This window comes from Embiotoca jacksoni, unplaced genomic scaffold (genome assembly GCF_022577435.1).
Source record: "Embiotoca jacksoni isolate LCO1_2020_lvr unplaced genomic scaffold, fEmbJac1.0.p SCAF_20, whole genome shotgun sequence".
NCBI classification, from domain to species: Eukaryota; Metazoa; Chordata; class Actinopteri; family Embiotocidae; genus Embiotoca; species Embiotoca jacksoni.
The window spans coordinates 5,147,992-5,165,798 of record NW_027185341.1 but is presented as its reverse complement, the minus strand read 5'-3'; the positions used below and the strand labels follow the sequence as shown (position 1 = coordinate 5,165,798).

At 45.0% G+C, this 17,807-nt stretch overlaps 1 protein-coding gene across 1 annotated transcript in view; it reads left to right on the top strand.

The window, feature by feature from the left end:
- The window catches only part of LOC138202109 (SH3 and multiple ankyrin repeat domains protein 1-like), a 45,677-nt gene extending 30,981 nt beyond the window's left edge, over positions 1–14,696 (top strand). Inside the window, exons 18-28 of the mRNA XM_069155847.1 lie at positions 3,168–3,250; positions 3,422–3,546; positions 5,075–5,210; positions 5,390–5,470; positions 6,091–6,117; positions 6,212–6,268; positions 6,435–6,556; positions 7,158–7,284; positions 7,378–10,591; positions 10,692–11,588; positions 11,864–14,696. Coding sequence (XP_069011948.1) covers positions 3,168–3,250; positions 3,422–3,546; positions 5,075–5,210; positions 5,390–5,470; positions 6,091–6,117; positions 6,212–6,268; positions 6,435–6,556; positions 7,158–7,284; positions 7,378–10,591; positions 10,692–11,588; positions 11,864–11,915 — 4,921 coding nt within the window. The 3' untranslated portion in view covers positions 11,916–14,696. The remainder of the gene's footprint in view (positions 1–3,167; positions 3,251–3,421; positions 3,547–5,074; positions 5,211–5,389; positions 5,471–6,090; positions 6,118–6,211; positions 6,269–6,434; positions 6,557–7,157; positions 7,285–7,377; positions 10,592–10,691; positions 11,589–11,863) is intronic.
- The last annotated feature ends 3,111 nt before the right edge of the window (positions 14,697–17,807 follow it).

The following is a 17,807-nucleotide window of genomic DNA, read 5'->3' as shown; positions in this document are numbered from 1 at the left end:
CTCGCTGGAAGACCGGGAGGAGGAAGAGGAGGAGGAGGAGGGAGGCAGGAGGAGGGAGGAGGTGGTGGAGAGCGCGCGCGAGAGAGAGGAGGGGGGGACATGGCAATGGGGGGATGCGGAGAGAGAGATTTCTCTCTCTCCCTCTCTTCTTCGTGGCCGTCACTGGGCCCCAGAAACAGGAGCGTGTGGTTCATTTACAGGTAGCGGCTGTTTCCTCATTCATTGGCTGGCTATGGATGTGAGGAGAGGACAATGGAGAGAGGGGAGAGGTAGATGATGCTATTGAGAGGCCGTGCCTTTTCAAAGACAGACTAATAAGCTATGTATTCTGTCTGTGCGTGTATGTGTGTATGTGTGTGTGTCTGCGTGTGTGCATACAAGGATATGTCCGTGTGTGTTAGATTTTGTATTTTTCCTTTGCATGTGCATATCTGTGGAACGGAAGTAGCTATTGAATGGAGACTCTGCAGCATGTTTATTTCTGTGCTTTCTTTCCGTGTGCTTTTGAACACCGTTTGTGTGCGTTTGTATGTGTGTTCGTGCATGAAAGAGAGCACATATTGATGCATTTCAGTCAGACAGTGTGGGTGTATTTCATTCTCTTTGACTCATAAATTCTGTAAGCAGATTTTTTTTTTATTTACAAGGACTTCCCATATATTCCTGTTCCTTTAATTGTCACATTCTGTATTTTTTTTTATGTATCTCACTGTGTCATTAAAATGTGTGATATTTTGACTGTACTGAAGGATGAAAGTGAATAAGTCAGTAAGTGGCGAGAGTGCGGTTTTTCATTTTCTTTTGAGCTCGAATTTTGAGACACCAGTCTTTTCTGTGCACGTTTGTGTGTGCATGCATTTGTCTTGATGTGCGTGTGCATGAAACTATACACACTGAACCAAACATATGTGGTTTTCACATATAAGTGTGTATGTCGTAGAGCTTGCTGTGGGAGTGTCTCCTGTACATATATTTATGTGCTGTTCATCTGTCTACCACGTCTTCATCCACAGTGTGTCAGTAACATCTGTCAAAAGCTTCACTTGTGCTGTGTGGGTAATGTCCCTGCACAGCCGGTCTCTCTGCATCCACGTTCAGCAGGTGAATGGTTAAAAAGCTGCCTTTTTTTCTCAGTGATTGTGGATAGAAGAGAGGATGACTCAGGAGGGTACATAATAACTATCGTCTCAAAGTAGGTTTACAACCTCAATGCAGCCAGTTCAGAGACACCGTGTCCTACTAGCCAACAGCAATTAAGCAGGGACGTTTGCGCTTTTTATGGTCCCACTTGGCAGGGCAGTGGTGGTCACTGGAAGTGACAGACGAGTGGAATGGCTTACGTATGTAAAGGAGATAAGGTGTTTCACTGTAAGCTAACTGTGCAACTCAGAAGCACCCGGAGGACTAACACCGGCCATGTGTCCCCCTTGTACAAGAGGATGGATGAAGGGCCCGATGGATCTGTCCACCCACTCTGTGTTACTTTGATCCTCAGAGAGGGAAAGTGTGATGGAGGACAGGGTGAGAGAAAAAGGAATGAGGTGTGAGGAGCAGATGGCTGGAAGGCGGCTGTGCGTTGGCGAAACAGTAACATTGATGGAGAACACACAAGAGACGGACCTCAGTAGGGGAAACTAGCATTCGTCTGTTCAGTGCTAAAGTTACGGCTTGAAGTCTGGATCTTTCGGCCTGTAGGCCAACGCTCATGACTCCTCTGTACCTCTGCAGTAACTTTGTTATGCGCTCTGCCGGATTCGATTCACAAGAACTTGCTGGGTCTGTACTGTAAGAGACAGTGTGGAATATAATATTATTCTGTTATTGTTATTTTGATACCGGTGGGTGTTTCAGAAGTGGTTGAGGCAGAAATAAGTTTGAATGATGGAGTTCTTTGCCAGACATAAAAAAAGAAAGAAAAGAAAGCTGTCTGCTGCCTAAAACCTAAAAGTGAATTCAAACATTGTCATTTTTAAATGTTAATTTTTTTTTTTTTTTTTTTTTTTTTTTTTTTTTTTATGGCCTAGTTACCCCAATCAGTGCCTGGCTGCAGACGTCATTGCTTGGCAGCCAATTAAAATGAGTGTTTAGGTTGTAGCTTATGTTGGATTTCATGCCACTATTTGGGTTTTGGGTTTGCTGACTCAAGCAGTCCCTAACAGATTCAACTAAAAAAAATCCTACATATGTTCACGACTTCTCAAGAAGCTTCTTGTATGAATACACACTCAATTGATCCAATCCTATCATTTAAGAAGAGGGGCGCACAAACTAACACAGAAACGAGCTGCCTAGGAGAGAAATATCTGGAATTCTTCTTAAACCATACAGCTCTGCTCAAGCCCCAGGTTCTCTAATAGAGGCAGGGTGAATTGACATTGTCAGAAAGTCAAGTCCAGCAAATGAGTCATGAGATGTGTCTGTGTGTGGTTCCATGGAGTCCATTGAACTAGTCCTGTATTAGAAAAAAGGGTTGTAAAGCAGCCTGGCCAAAAGTCCCAGACATGGTAATAGAATAATGAAGGAGCTTGCTGAGCCACTACTCCGACGTCTGTGATCGCTGTTTCCGTCCTCTCAGGCTGTGGTTTTTGAGTAAGAGGAGCTGTTTGTAGTGGGAGATTAGAGGCCTGTCCGACTTATTCTTCTAATTTGAAGTGTCATGTATGACCGGTAGTGGTGCGCAGGAGTCGGTGAAGCAGTATCCTTGCAAAAGCTGCCAGAGGCGGTGAAAGCTAATGCAGCGATTTAGGTGCATTTGGAAGTTTCCATTATCAGTGGATGTGCACATTTTTCTAATGTGCTGTTCCCCCCTGGCTCAGTGTTTGTCAGCTTGGGCTGGATTAGTCCATAGTATGGAATGTCATCTCATATACAATTCCCCCCTTTGTGACACTAACTGTATCCCTGCCATCAATCCCTTTGTGCACCAGCGCTTTTTGTATGACATTCTCAAGCCAACCTATCTTTTGCTGCAGTGTGATTTCATAATGTGATGCAGCGTAGCTGTTTTCCACATTGAGAAAATGCATTATTTGCATGACAATAAGACTTTTTTTTGTGGCTATGGAAGTCATATAGCTTTCTTTCTTTCCTATTCTCTCTCTTTTTTACCCTGTCTCTGTTCATCCCCGTTTCCCCCTATCCTCTGCTCCCTCTTTACTCCTTCTAAGTGACTACATCATTAAGGAGAAGACAGTGCTCCTACAGAAGAAAGACAATGAGGGCTTTGGGTTTGTTCTTAGGGGAGCCAAAGGTGAGCCTCTTCTCCAAAATTCTGTACATATCCCTCAATCTCTCGGGATTTCTCAGTCTCATATGCTCTTTTTCTGCCATTCTAATCTCTCTATTACTGTGCCATTATCAAATCCACGTTCCTGTTATATGGGTCCACTTGTGGTCATCCCTCTTGTCTTATCCACTGCAGCCCAGACTCCCATAGAGGAGTTCACTCCAACGCCAGCCTTCCCCGCGCTACAGTACCTGGAGTCTGTTGATGAGGGCGGTGTGGCGTGGAGAGCAGGCCTGAGGATGGGAGATTTCCTCATCGAGGTTGAGTAGACTTAACACTAACACACAGGTTAAACCCGGTATTTAACCTAATCTGAGGTCCCGAGTTTACTAACAAAATTCATCCCAAATGTATGTTTGGATTTAGCATAATAGCCTCTTCACTACTGATGAACTTTGCATTTCTGGGTCCATTTAATGGTTTGGTGTTGTGTATTTCTAATTTCCATCGAAACAAATAACTGGCTTTCCAAGAACTAAACAGGAAGAACTCTCCAAACTGGGATACACATGTTGATGGATCATCATGCAACAAGGACAACAAGCTACAGGACACAGAACATTACATTACACTTTTTTAACACAATCTCATCACGAGAGCTTTCCTCACTGTTCATGCACTGAAAGCAACTGGTTTAAGCGTGTTCCTTTAAAGCAGCGATATGTATGTTTTGCCGAGCAACAGCAACAGTGACCTCTGTGGCCACAAGTGGCAATTACACAAAATCATAATTTAAATGCAAACCAGCAATTGTGCGGCACACTCATGTCAAGTCAGAATAAATGGGATGCTAACGGACAAAGAACAGCTCTTCAACTAAATTAAGCTCACAAAAATTGGATTCCACTGACAGTAAATGATGCAAACGTGGCAAGCTAGCCAACATAGCTAGACAGCCACTAACCCACCCCTGTCAATAAGGGCTAATTTATGATCAAAGACTTGCAAGTCGACAACTTTGCCAACAGCTAAAGACTATGCAATTGCAACAAACCAGACATAGCGATCAGCCAGTATTACGTACTAGTCCAACACCAAGGAGAGACACCAGCTCTCACCAGCCTCTGCCATCATGTCCATTGGAGAATACACAGAGTCGTGTAGATCTATAGAGCTTGGAGGATACTAAGCTAGCGTGTAATGTAGTGTGTTGTGCACTTTCCCAGGAGAATGTACCCACTCACCCAAGTTTTATAGTGCCAGTAGAGGCATTTGGGGTGTGAAGTGGCAATGAAAAAGGTGCGATCCTCCCTATTGCCGAAATTATTTTACATTATTTTACATTTTACTGTCACATTAGAAAGTTACATATTGTCAAATGTGACTGTAGAAAATTTTGGAAATGAAGAACAGACACTGTAGACATTGTGCATTACAAACTGTTTCAAAGTACATATTCTGTATGTAGTCCCGGCTGCCTTGAAAACTAAAATTGGTGATTGTCAAATCTCTATTAAAGCTGACACATACTGCTAATTAGTATTCAACCTAATATGAGTCACTTATGTAGCTGCCCAAGCTTTTGTGACTGTAATGTACTTTAGTCTCTGCCTGAATTGCTGCTGCATTTGTGCAAAACCCAGCAAGAATATGTATGTTTGGGCTAAGGCTTAATAAAATCACCAACCTACGCCAAACATTGGATGTCACAAGTAGACTCCCACGGGAGTCTGCACTGTGAAGTGTCTGTTTTTGCGTCCACCCCTTGAATGGATTTTTCACTTAAATGGAAATGAATGCAACGCATCCTCTCATTCTGCATCCTGTCCCCGTCTTCGTGTCTTTCAGGTGAACGGCCAGAACGTGGTGAAGGTTGGCCATCGGCAGGTGGTCAACATGATCCGGCAGGGCGGCAACAGTCTCATGGTGAAAGTTGTGATGGTCGCTCGAAACCCTGAACTGGAGGACACGGTTCGGAAGAGAGGTAAGAGTAACATTTTCCTCGTATGTCACTTCCCTCCTGGGTTTATGATGTGATGATAAAGCTGATTGCATGTTTATTTCGCCTTAAAAGCCTGTTGCAATGTGGTTGTCGTTAGCGACTGTGTGTTTATACAAGAATCCCAAACGTTAAGTCTGCATTTGGCTGGCTTCCCTTGGCAGCCCCGCAGCAGACTAAAAGACTGACTCCTCCTGCCATTGCCCTGCGCTCCAAGTCGATGACATCAGAGCTGGAAGACATGGGTAAGATGATAGAGAGGACGAAGGAATGAAACCAAAAAATAGATTAAATTTGAGTCCCACACAGTTTTCCTTCTGAGGGATCACATTGATACAGCTTCTTTTAGGTGGGCTAGCAGTTTTTCTGCAGGAGGATGGTTTAGTACCGTGGTACTATAAGGGAAACACAGCATTAAATATTAACCGAGTTGACGCAAAAGGCCAAGAAAATTATCACTTTTTTCACTAGCAATAGCTTGATGGGGAAGGAGTCTTTGGATTTTTTTTTTTTGCTTTTGATGAAAATAAAGCTGTTAATTAAACAGTGATGTTAAGAGGCATAAAAGCAATTGCATGATGTGAAATGATGTTTTCTAATGCCATCATTCGACAACAGCTGTTTTCCTTTTTTTTCCCCTATAATCCACATGTGCTGCATACAGTGGACAAAGGTGGGAGAATCAAGGATTTGTGTGCTCTCATGATCATTTTTGTCCCCATCACCATCCCTCTCATCACATCAGCATTCACACCATCACATGTGTCTGAGTATGTATTTCATCCTTTCATCTGCTTTATACACATGACTACATAGCTGTTCTAGTCACACCTAATTTCTGTTTCCCGAATTATTTATGCAACAGCGGCCTCTCCGTGGAAAAAGAAAGCAGGTGAATATCAACCTTTATCATTACCTCCATCAGCCCCTGAGCTTTAATTAAAAGTCAGCCTGTTTGATGCTCTTTTTTTCCCCTCCTTTTCCAGAATACGAGTCCTCTCAGGGTCCTGATAAGAAGAGGACAGTCTATCAGATGGCGCTAAGTAAGAAATCGCTCTCACCGCTCTTGTCATACTGTAAGAGGGTGTTTTTAAACCTTAAGGGCACAGGAGGAGGCTCACTGAAATCCTTTCATGTTCCTTTGTTGTGCTCCCTTCCACTACCTCTCTGGCTTTTTTCACGCCCGCTCCTGCTCTGTCCTTGTTTCAGACAAACTGGATGAAATCTTGGCTGCTGCCCAACACACTATTACATCAGACAACCAGGGCCAGAGAGGTCATGGAGGCAAGAGGGACCGGAGCAAGAGCATTGTTCCCAATGTCTCCAATGAGGTATTGTTGGGAATTTGGGGGAAATGGTCCCAGCTGTGGTCATCATTATAACTGGGGGTCCTGCTTGCTTTTTAGGAATAATTTCTGTTAACAAAATGTGAACAAATAATACAGCTATGAATCCCCCCCCTGTGCCGTAGTACCGATTTACATATACAAAAGAGCATTGGGAAGTAGCACATATTTAGTCATGGAAGTGACTAATGCTGGGTGTCTGTAAAGCAACTTGGTCTTTCGCGGGTTGTTGTTTTTTTTTTTTTTTTAGCTCTGTGTGGTTTCTCCTGCCCTCCTGCACTTAAGGGAAAATGATTGACAACAGACCACCCACACAAAAACATTTGTTTAAGTGTGAGTCAGGTTGTGTCCATTCATCTGTGCTCCGTTGCCTGATGCACAAATACGCAGACTGACTGGTTCCTCTGTATTTGCAATGTACTGTACTGTACTGTATATGTACTTAACATTAGCTCAACAGCCAGCATCAATTTGATTTGATAACAAATGAATAAACGTTTCCTTTCTTCCTCTTTTCTCTTTACTCCCTCCTTTAAATTCTCTTGCTCCCTTTTCCTCCGTTTAAAATGTGTTTGGACACCGGAAGCAACCGTACGAGCAGCAATCCTCCGTGAGTATGGTACAGCCCGGACCAGGTTTTGGCTACAACCAAGCTCATTTTCAACCCGGCCACGGTCCTCAGCATGCAGTCATGATGCGTCAAAAATCTATTGGTAACGCCTATTGTCATGGAAAGATTTCTGCCAGCTTAATATATGAGATTTTTTTTTCAACGTTTTTATAACTGCTCGTGTTTTTGTGCTCAGGTGTAACAGAGGAGGAAAGGCAGTATCTCCACCCACCAGCTATGAAGCTGGCTCGTAGCCTGTCAGTGCCGGGACCGGAGGAAATCCCCCCACCGCCTAACACGTCTGCCCCAGAGCCACCTTTATCTGCAGGCCCTCATCCTGTGAGAGGGCCCGCAATGCCGATACCCCCTGTATCGCAAGCCCACTACCAGCTCCACTCTCAGCCAGGGCATTCGACTCAAGCTGGCTGGGAGAGGGGGGGACCTGGTGGGATGAATCAGCAGGTCATGGTCAGCACCCTCCGCAGACAATCAGAAGGACTGTGCACCAGAGAGCCAGAGGTGTCCAGGAGGGGTGGTGGCAAGATGGGAGGGTTAAGGAGAGGCTACAGCAGTGCCACGCCACCAACAAGTGCTAAGCCTAAGGCTCAACAGGCACCGCAACATCACCCACATGTGTCCAATCGGGAGCAGGGTGGAGGGGTTGGCAGGGGGGTGGCAAGGAGGGGAGGTCGAGGAGCTTTGATGAAGCAGTCGAAAGTGGAGGATGGGCTGAGACAGCATCGGGGTAAAGGAGGTGCAGCCAAAGAGAAGAGCTCCATCCCTATTCCCACCATCATTGTCAAAGCGCCCTCCACCAGCAGCAGTGGTCGAAGCAGCCAGGGTAGCAGCATGGAGGCTGAGCACACCCAGGACGTGGAGGACCACACCTCCGAAGACGCAACCCCAGACATCCCCAATAGCAGCCTGCCTTCGCCACTCAGCCCATTGCCACCTCCAACCCCTACATCCACTTCCTTGCCCTCATCGACTGTCGCCACTTCTGTTTCCTCGCAACAAAACCTGGAAAACCTGGATTACACCTCAACATTTGGTGTGACATTTGGGGGAGGAGGAGGAGCGCGCAGGGAAAGAGAACGTTTTAGAGATATGAGAAGAAAGAGTGCGTCTTTCTTCCTCTCGTCTGAGGAGGACATCCAAGGGGAGGCAGGAGGTGGAGCAGGAGCAGGAGAGGGAGGAGCACCAGGGGTGCGAATTCAGCCTTTACAAATGGAGGTGCCCACCCCTCGACTTCGGCCTTCCAAGTCTATAGATGAAGGCATGTTCTCTGGAGACAACTATGTCAACTATTCCAGCAGCATGCCCCCAGCCTTTGGCCTGCCTGAGTATTCTTCCCCGGTCCTCAGTCAGGATGGTCAGCCCAAGTCTGCTCCCTCAGTGTATGGCATCCAAGCAACTACTACCTTCATCCACCCACTTACAGGGAAAGTTCTGGACCCCTCATCTCCACTTGGCCTGGCCCTGGCTGCAAGAGAGCGAGCCTTAAAGGACGACCGCAGGACACGCCGAGAGGAGAGACACTTTGGCCGGCAGTTGTCCACAGTGGGAGCCTTCCCCACCCCTGTTCAGACCCCGACACCTTCCCTTTTTGCAACCCCAACACAATCGGCCTACACTTCTCCAGTGTCCCTCCACCTGACCTCCCCCACCACCACCACCTCACCTGCATCTCTGAGTCGGCCACAGTCACCAAGGATATTGCGCTTGGGAGGAGGAGGTGGGGAGAGGATAGAGAGAGAAAAGGAGGGTGGACCCAGGGAGGGTCTTAGAGTTAGATTTTCTGAAGACAGAACCAGCCAGTTTTCAACCCCGTATTACCCACAGAGCCCCAGGGAGAGAGAAAAGGAGGTGTACGACAGCCGACCTGCTCCAAACATACAGCCTCCTCCCCCACCAAATCAACCCGCCCCCCGCAGACCTTCCTTTTTGCAGATGGAAAGCACTCCCAACACCAGCTACGTACCCCAGTACACTGTTCCAACAGCCCCAGCACAGACACATGACACTATGGGAGAGGCACGAGCTGGGGGGGGTGGAGGTCTGGGACTTATGGTTCTACCACCACCAGCTCCCTCAATAGACGTAGATGATGAGTTTGTGTTTGCAGATCCCTTGCCCCCTCCCTTACAGTTTGCTAATGGTAAGAACGAGAGAGTGCAGGAGTATTCTCAGCATCATCAGCACCAGAGGCAACACTCTGCTTCTGTTGCTCCACCTCCTCCACCCCCACTTCCATCTACCAAGTCCTCAAACGCTCCCCAGCAGTCTTCGCAGGGCGGCGACTCGGCTGCCTCCAGCCTGACTTCCTATGACAGCGAGGTGGCTAACCTCACACAGTCAGCTCTCTCGCCATCTTATCCGTCCCCACAGATATTTCCTCCGTCCTCCACCACCTCTGCCTCGGCTGCTGCTCTGCCCGCCTCGTCACTACACAGACCCCAACCCATGTCCCATTCTCACCCCTATTACAGCGGCTCGAACGACTTCTCAGTAGGCGTTCATACCACAGCCCAGGACCGAGGCACAGCCGCACTCACCACCACCATGACGTATGCGACCACCACCATGACGGCAACTGCCGCCGCTACCACCACCACAACCTCTCCAGCATCCTCAGACTACAGCATGACCATGGCCGGGCCCAAGGTCGGCCTCAGCACTGGGGGAAGAGTTGCTGACTACACTCATCACACCACTATTATACACAAGAGCGGAGATTGGCAGGATGCAGTGGTGGATTCTGGGATTGAGGAGCTGGACAGCCACAGCAGCAGTGACCACCATTTGGAAATGCTGGGACTGAGCGGGTTGAGAGGAGAGAGAGGAGGGGTTGGAGGAGATGGGAGAGGGGGAGAGGGAGAAAAAGGCGGTGAACATCAGGATCCTTGCACAACCTACTCAGGTGGGCAAACATTTGAGGTGCACAGCGCCAAACTGGCAAACCCTGTGTTTCCAAAGATGACTCATTACAAGGAGGGGGGAGGGAGGGGTCCGCCTGTAGCACTACGTAGGCAGAACAGCACCAACCCTGCTCCTTTGCAGCTACAGAGACAAAGCATCCCAGACGAGGCCGGTTTAGACGGAGCTCTCGTAGACGAAAGGAAGCACAAGCACAGTCGGTCCAAAATGGAGGATGGCTTTAGCTCCGCCCTGGCTGCCTGCTTAGAGAGGCCCATAGACACTCGATCAGTGGGCTGGGGTGACATCGAGGAACACGAGCAAGGTGGACTCCAGAGAGGTGGGATCGTTTTGGAAAGCCGCAGACTTCACTCACCGCTTTCTGGTGTGAAAGCCAGCATTATTAATGAACTGAGTTCCAAGCTGCAACACATGAGTGGCATGAAGAGCATGGATGACTATAGCCACATGCCAAAGTCACCCACCATGCACAGGTTTGTTTTTATCAACCAGTCCTTTCTGCTGCTTATTTCTTCTACAGTTTTATATTAATGTTGTAAATTTAACCTCTCTGGTTCATTTTGTGTCTTTCAGGTATTCAGCAGATTTCACCGATGCATTTCACAGCCCTCCTACTGGTCACTCCACCTCACCGCTACCCACCTCCTCCCCGCAGCATTGTCAGATCCTGACACCCAACCTCTCGGCCACCCCTTCCGTCTCACCTTCCTCTCAAGTCGCAGCGCAGCGCAACTGGACCCGATCTCCCTCTCCACAGATGCCTTCCTCCCCGGTTCACTCTCATCCTCCTCATTCTCCAACCTACTGCCCATACCCGACGTCGCCAAAGCATAGGTCCAAGTTGCGCAGGCAGACTTTTGATTTTCAGTGCAGCCCCACTAAGGAGATGCGGTCGTCAGTTTCCCGGCGCCGGGCTCCCAGTCCTCTTATCTATAACACTGAACAACCAAACCCGACTCCTCCCAGACCCTCCTCTCTCCCCATCCTTCCCAGTACACCTGTCTACAACAGCCCCTTTGAATTCCCAGGGCCCCTCACTCCTCCATCTCCGGGCCTTCCTCTAGGAGACACCTACAGGGCTTCAACTCCTCCCCTGTTCTCCCCATCAGGTGTGCCGAGTCCAAACCCGCTGCTCGTCTCTCGCTCTCTCTCCCCCACTCATTTTCTCTCTGGAGCCTCCTCCCCAATGCATTTGCCACCTAGCCCCTCTTGTGTGAATTACCCCCACCTCAATGCTCCTCCACCAGCCAAACCGTTTGCCATCAAACCCTTGCCCTACTGGACCAAGTACGACGTTGCCGACTGGCTGGCTTATCTAAACCTGGGTGAACACAGAGAGCGTTTTATAGACAATGAGATAGATGGATCGCATCTGCCTTCGCTCACCAAGGACGACTTCTTGGACCTGGGAGTGACACGTGTAGGACATCGAATGAACATCGAGAGGGCGCTGAAGAAACTCACTGACAGGTGAGGGAGGACGAATAGACTCTGAAACACGTAGAGGCACCGGGGTCAAAAGGTCAAAAAGGAAACACTGGATGGTGAAGGAAAGTCAAAGTGTCTCATTATTTCAATGCCATCCCTTTCTTCAGTAGAGTCATATCATTTGATAAGTTATCCCATCTTCTGTCCATCCCTTTCTCTTTATTAACCAGTGTTTTATCAACCCTGTTTAGTTTGATCCATCTTTCTTTCTTTTCCTCCCATTCTTATTCTTTGATTTGGCCTCCTTCTCTCCCCAGGCGGCTCTCCTCTCCTTTGCATGTCACTTCTTCTCCCCGAGACACAGACTGAGGGAGTGAAGGGGTGATTCAGAGGTGAAAGAAAGGGAGAGAAACAAATTGACAAAGATGAACAATAACAGAAGATTTGCAAGAGAAGATCAGTGGACACCAACAGGTTGAACTAAGACTAAGTGATGGATGTGTGTGGGGGAAGGTGTTGTCTTTCAAATTTGTTTTACATGTAGAGAACACTGTTTTGAAATTTGTGGAAAGACTATTGGCCAAGAAAGACAGTCAGAATTTCTAAAGATGACACTCTTCAACTGAAAATATACTTTAAAACTTTTGATGGACAGGCATTTAATTAATACACCGTTTTGTGCTGTAAAAGAATAAACACACATATACACACTTACACTCTCACACACATTGACAGATGGATTCTCACACCATCTGCTGCTCAGCAGCGATGAGAAAACTTGAGTCTGAGTTCAAAGAGAAGCTGAAAAGTTGCTGCTTAAAGGGCAAAGCCCAATTAAATGTGATTGATTGTGGCTGAGCCAGAAACTGGTGAAATCAGTAACATAAGGGCCACATCCTAACATCAGTTTGTAGCTTTAAGCAGATCAGAGTATCAAATGGCTGAGCTCTGGAGCCAAAGTCTGAGTATGATAGAAAGGGTTTTGTTTGTAAATGATGCTAGAAGAAAATGATAGACAACAATAGTACTGTTTTTATATAATTGCCATATTCCCCCCAAAGGATGCCCCAATAAGCTTTGTATGTATGTACTTTGCGAGCGCTAAATATATCTTACATGTTAAACGGGATTCACTATTAGTAGAACCATTTGTTTTGTACTAAGTGCTGATCGCAATCATTCATTTCCAACTGGTCAGGGTATTTATTACTGTTGAAATCAAATTGTGAATAATAAGGACATACAAATACTGAGAAAATTTTGTTGTGAATGTTTTTCCCTGATTATTCTACAGGAAGGAGAGGAAATCCTAGGAAGGAGCGGAATCAGAAAGAGGTTAGCATGTCATCTCAGAGCATCTTTTCTTAGACTTTACTGGTGTTTATGGCCATAGCACAGGTCAAGGGATGGACCCATCTTCTTCGATGCCATAATGTTGACGGCTCTCTCACACAGCAGGTGCAGTGATCAAAAAGGGCTTTTTACTGCTTCTCTGTCTGCCTAACTTCCTCAACCTTCAGCCTCCGTGAGTCAGTGTGTCTGATTTTTGCGCGTGTGTGTTTGTCAGCCTGCGTTGGTAGCCAAATGCTCTCGCCTCTCTCTTTCTGATGCCTTTTCCAATTCATATTTATAATGGTCAGAAAACTTTTTTCTTTCTTGCAACAGTTGACAATCCCAACGTTTCCCTGGTCCACACATTATCCCTGGAAAAGAAATGCTCTGACCCACTTTTAAAACGGAACTTTCTGTGATAAAATACTGTATGTTACATTTAGGTGAACATCCTGGATTATTTTTTTTTAACATACCAGTTTAGCCATTTCCTGCAGTGACTTCAACTGTAAGGCAAAAACAAATCATTTATAGCTCTGTATGTAATGATGAAGACGATGACAATGATAACATAAAAATATAGTATAATAAAGATTATAATATTAGGTATGTAAACATTTTTAAGAATCTCCGTCTTCCAAATAGTGTGGGCAAATTCTTTGAAGCTTTGTTTATGTTTCCTTTTGGGTTTTCTGTAAATGCTTTCTATACTGCTCGCCCTGTGGTGACCCCAGTGAAGCTGACACGTTAGTTAATGCATATTTTCTACATGTGAGTTTAAAATTATGGCTCTTTATTCTCCAGCTAAGTTGCCTCGATACTATCTCATGATGGGCGCTTTTCTAAGAGGTGAAAAGACTGAGCAGTAGTGTAGAAAGCATTACATTACTATGATTTAAAAGAGTATTTTAGGTCTAGTGAGATGCATAACGAATATGACTACATACAGTATAAGTATGCAGAGATAAAAGGAATATATATATATATATATATATATATATATATACATATATATATATGTATATATATATATATATATATATATATATATATAAAATTGTTTAAAATAAAATATACTATATACTGATAAACAACATGATAGAGGTACAACTAAGGTGTTGAAATAAATGCTAAAATAAACTCTGGCCCTGTCGTGATTCTCATTTATCCTTTAATTTCCTCCTCTGACAGATTCACATAATGATCCGCTTTAAAGTGCTGTGTTTCAATTGAGTCATTTGGCAGCAGCTCATCGCAGCCCTGCGGTGGTTGAACACAACATTGTTTTCGGGTCTAGGATTGTTTTCCCATCAGGCTCGGTGAGCTAATAGGACAAAAGTTTGGAGCTCACAGGGTAGGAAGAAGATGAGATGTCTTAATTCAAAGCAAGCAGCAGCTGCATTCATGCAGCAAACCCAAAGACGCCTGTAAGGCACGAAGAAAATGAAAAACAACTTGGAAGGAGATGAATACGAGACTGTTTGCTGGCATGGTGGACAGTTTAAGGTTCATGGGAGAAAATTGTAAATATAATGCTGTTGTTTATTTAAAGTTTTTCCAGGTGTCCGGGTTGCCCGTTCTTTGTTTTTTTCTAGCTGGGTTCTGCTCATAATTAACAAAATTACAGAAGTCAGAGATTTTTTTTTCTGTGCAGATGAAGCCACAAGGCAGCATTTTCCTTTGCACAGTGTGAAGAAAACGTCAATGGTGAAAAACATTCCTCACTACACACATAGCTTTAATTAGGGATTTTAAAAGTTACTTTATCTTGTTATCTGACTAATCTTTGAGTGCAGTTTTCATTGTGATCTTTTCTTTGGTACAAATTACATGTGTGACAAATTAAAGGAGAAACCATCAGTTACAAACATGCTGGGCCCAATGTGCCATCAGAACAGCTTCTGTGCTTTTCCAAAGACTCAACAAGTGTTTGCACTTATACTGGAAAGATGTACACCATTCCTCCTCGAGACATTCTTTGATTTATTGCTTTAATGATGGTGGTGCAGAGTGTTACGTTAACACATCGCTTCAAAATTTCCAACCGCAAATGCCACAGCACATTAAGTATCTGCAACTGTTCTTTCTTCCCTAGTTTAATCTGGTAATGTCCTTAATTTCCCACTCATCTCTGTTTTGAATGGAGGTCTGTGGAATATGCAAAGTAAACTGGGGCACTGATTCAGAAAAATGCTGTTAGTCGTTAAATATTAAAAAGTACTTTTCCAAAGCTGTGAGCACCACAAACACAATTCCTTTTGCCTGCATCTTCCTAGGGTGGCAGCAGAAATCGTAGAGAGACCTGGGCACATAAAGCAGAAACTATCTGATACTAGAGACAACCACCAAGTGACAAAATTTATGTTTTTGTAGTTTGGATAACATGACTCTTTAATGTCAGCTGGAAACCCTGGAAGAAATGTAAATCTCTCATTTGAGAAAATATTTGCAAAAGGTTATTGGTAGAATGTTAAACTTAAGTCTCACATATGTCATAATTTGATCTTTGTAAATTTTTGATTGTTACCAAATTTAACCAGACCAGAAACCTGTTTAAATTCTCTACAGAACCTAAAGGAACAATGATGGTGGTGAAGCTAAACAATCAAAGAGACGGTATCGAATGTCTGTTGGGCATTGGTTCCCTATTAAACTGTGTAAGATGATTGTTTAACTGTTTGTTCTGCAACTTTTCAGTTCACTCTCACGGCTTTCATAGGCTATACGTCCCGACAATGATACGTTTTTGTTTTAATCGCCGTTTTAAAACGAAAACTATCTCCATCCACACAAGTGTTATAGCATTCTTTCAGGAATAACCTATGTCCGTACTAACAGACCTGAATTAGACACCTAATTCAATGTGTGTACAGTCAATTGCTTCCAAGTACTGTGACATAGGCTACCATGCATTCGGTAAAAGTTGAGGCTAAAATCATTTTACTTCAGTCTCCTGTTCTCAGTTTTTTTTATGTCTGGACACAGGAAAATGGTGATACCCTTACAGATTGTCGGATGATGATTGAAACAATTGTCAGAATAGTCCAAATGCTTTAATGGTTTTATGGAGTTTTTATCATTTTCAGACATTTCTGTTTCCACTTTACCAGACCAAAACGTTTCAAAATGGGTGCATAAAAGTTTCGGATTAAGGAATAGTGCGGACGTGAGGCGTAAACATAGCAAAACCTACGATTTCCCTTAAAAGATGGTGGTGAATTTCCAAGTATTACCAAGTTTACTGCATGGATATATTCGTCTGCCCACGCTCCAATGAGGATTGTTTCTAGTCGGTGCAACCTAACCGGTGTAGACCTTCATTTTGTAGCTCTTCCAGCAGCTTTTAACCAATCCGGATTGACCACGTATGTTTAACTTTATTATTATTACATTACATTTCATTTAGCCGACGCTTTTATCCAAAGCGACTTATGATAAGTGCATTTCAACCATGAGGGTACAAAACCCAGAACAACAGGAATCAAGAAAATACAATTTCTTCAAGAAAGCCAAACTACAAAGTGCTATCAGTAAGTGTCATTTTAAATGCTACTAAAGTTCTACTGTTCAAGGTAAAGTCGGAAGAGGTGTGTTTTTAGTTTGCGGCGGAAGATGTACAGAGTTTCCACTGTCCTGATGTCGGTGGGGAGCTCATTCCACCGTTTAGGAGCCAGGACAGCAAACAGTCGTGATTTAGTAGAGTGTTTAGCTCGCAGCGATGGAGCAACAAGCCGATTGGTAGAAGCAGAGCGGAGGGAACTCTACCAACGCTGCCATTTTTGGAACCAAGCAGTAGCCAATAGGAATCTCACCCATTGGTCTGAGAATCCATGTTATGAAGCCTCGAGTTCAGATTTTTGCTGTCGCCTTCTTGCCAGTTCGGAGCGATTTGGAGCCAGACATGACTGTATTTGGGCCAGCTGGGGAGGAGCAAGCGGGGGATCTGACTTGATCTGATTGGAAGGTGACTATGTCCTGCCCACTTCTAGTGGAAACCTGACTGCAGCGCAGGCCTGTCAATCAAACAGACACACCTCCCCAAAAAAACATGTTTTTTAAGGCCTAATTTCCAAATAATGACGGGATTATTTTCAGATGAACTACCACTTTAGTGAATAACACTATAAGGATTTGTGAAATATATGTATTGACTTGATATTTAATGAGTGAAGTTGAATAGGAGTCTATGGAGCTAGAGCCTTTTTGGCGCAAACCCCTAGCAGCTCTTGGTGGTATTGCAGTTTTAGGCGCTTCCGCATCGGCCTAACTTTTCAACCCGGAAGCTACGTCCTCCTGTAGACAATCTGTGGTTGGAACTTTAGCTTCATCGCCACGCCCACTGTTCGCTGATTGGTCTGCCATTCAGAGTGGCTGAGCAAACCTTCATGTGAACAGGGTTTCCAGACTGAAGCTTTGAGCGATAGGCGGGCAGAGTGAGGCTAAGTGGTGACCGAAAGAGAGCCAAAATAACAGAATATTGGCTTTACAATAACTGTACTACCAGAAACAGGACTCTAAATTACACATAATGCTGCTGGATGAGTTAAAAATGATTTGCCTTCGCATTTCTAAAAAGTGACATGTCAGTGTCGTGTTCACAACTTGTTGCTCCCAACAGGCCAAATACATTCTGAGGCCAGAGAGAGACAGCAGCAAATACACTGTAACTCTGGATGACAATGGTGTTTCTCTTTAACTCCTGGCTTGTATCCAGGAAAGAGTAGAAGAAGTAAACAGTGTGTGGGTGAACATGCTGCATCCTGTGCTCTCTTTCTTGGCCTGACCAGAGAACAGCAGGTCATAGAGGAGCACAGGACTAATGTGGCAGTTCATGGGACTTTCCCCCTCCCTGCTGTCACATACTCTCACTAATAAGCTCACATGACCTTGTGCCACACTGACACAATTCTGTGACCAGTGAACATTCAA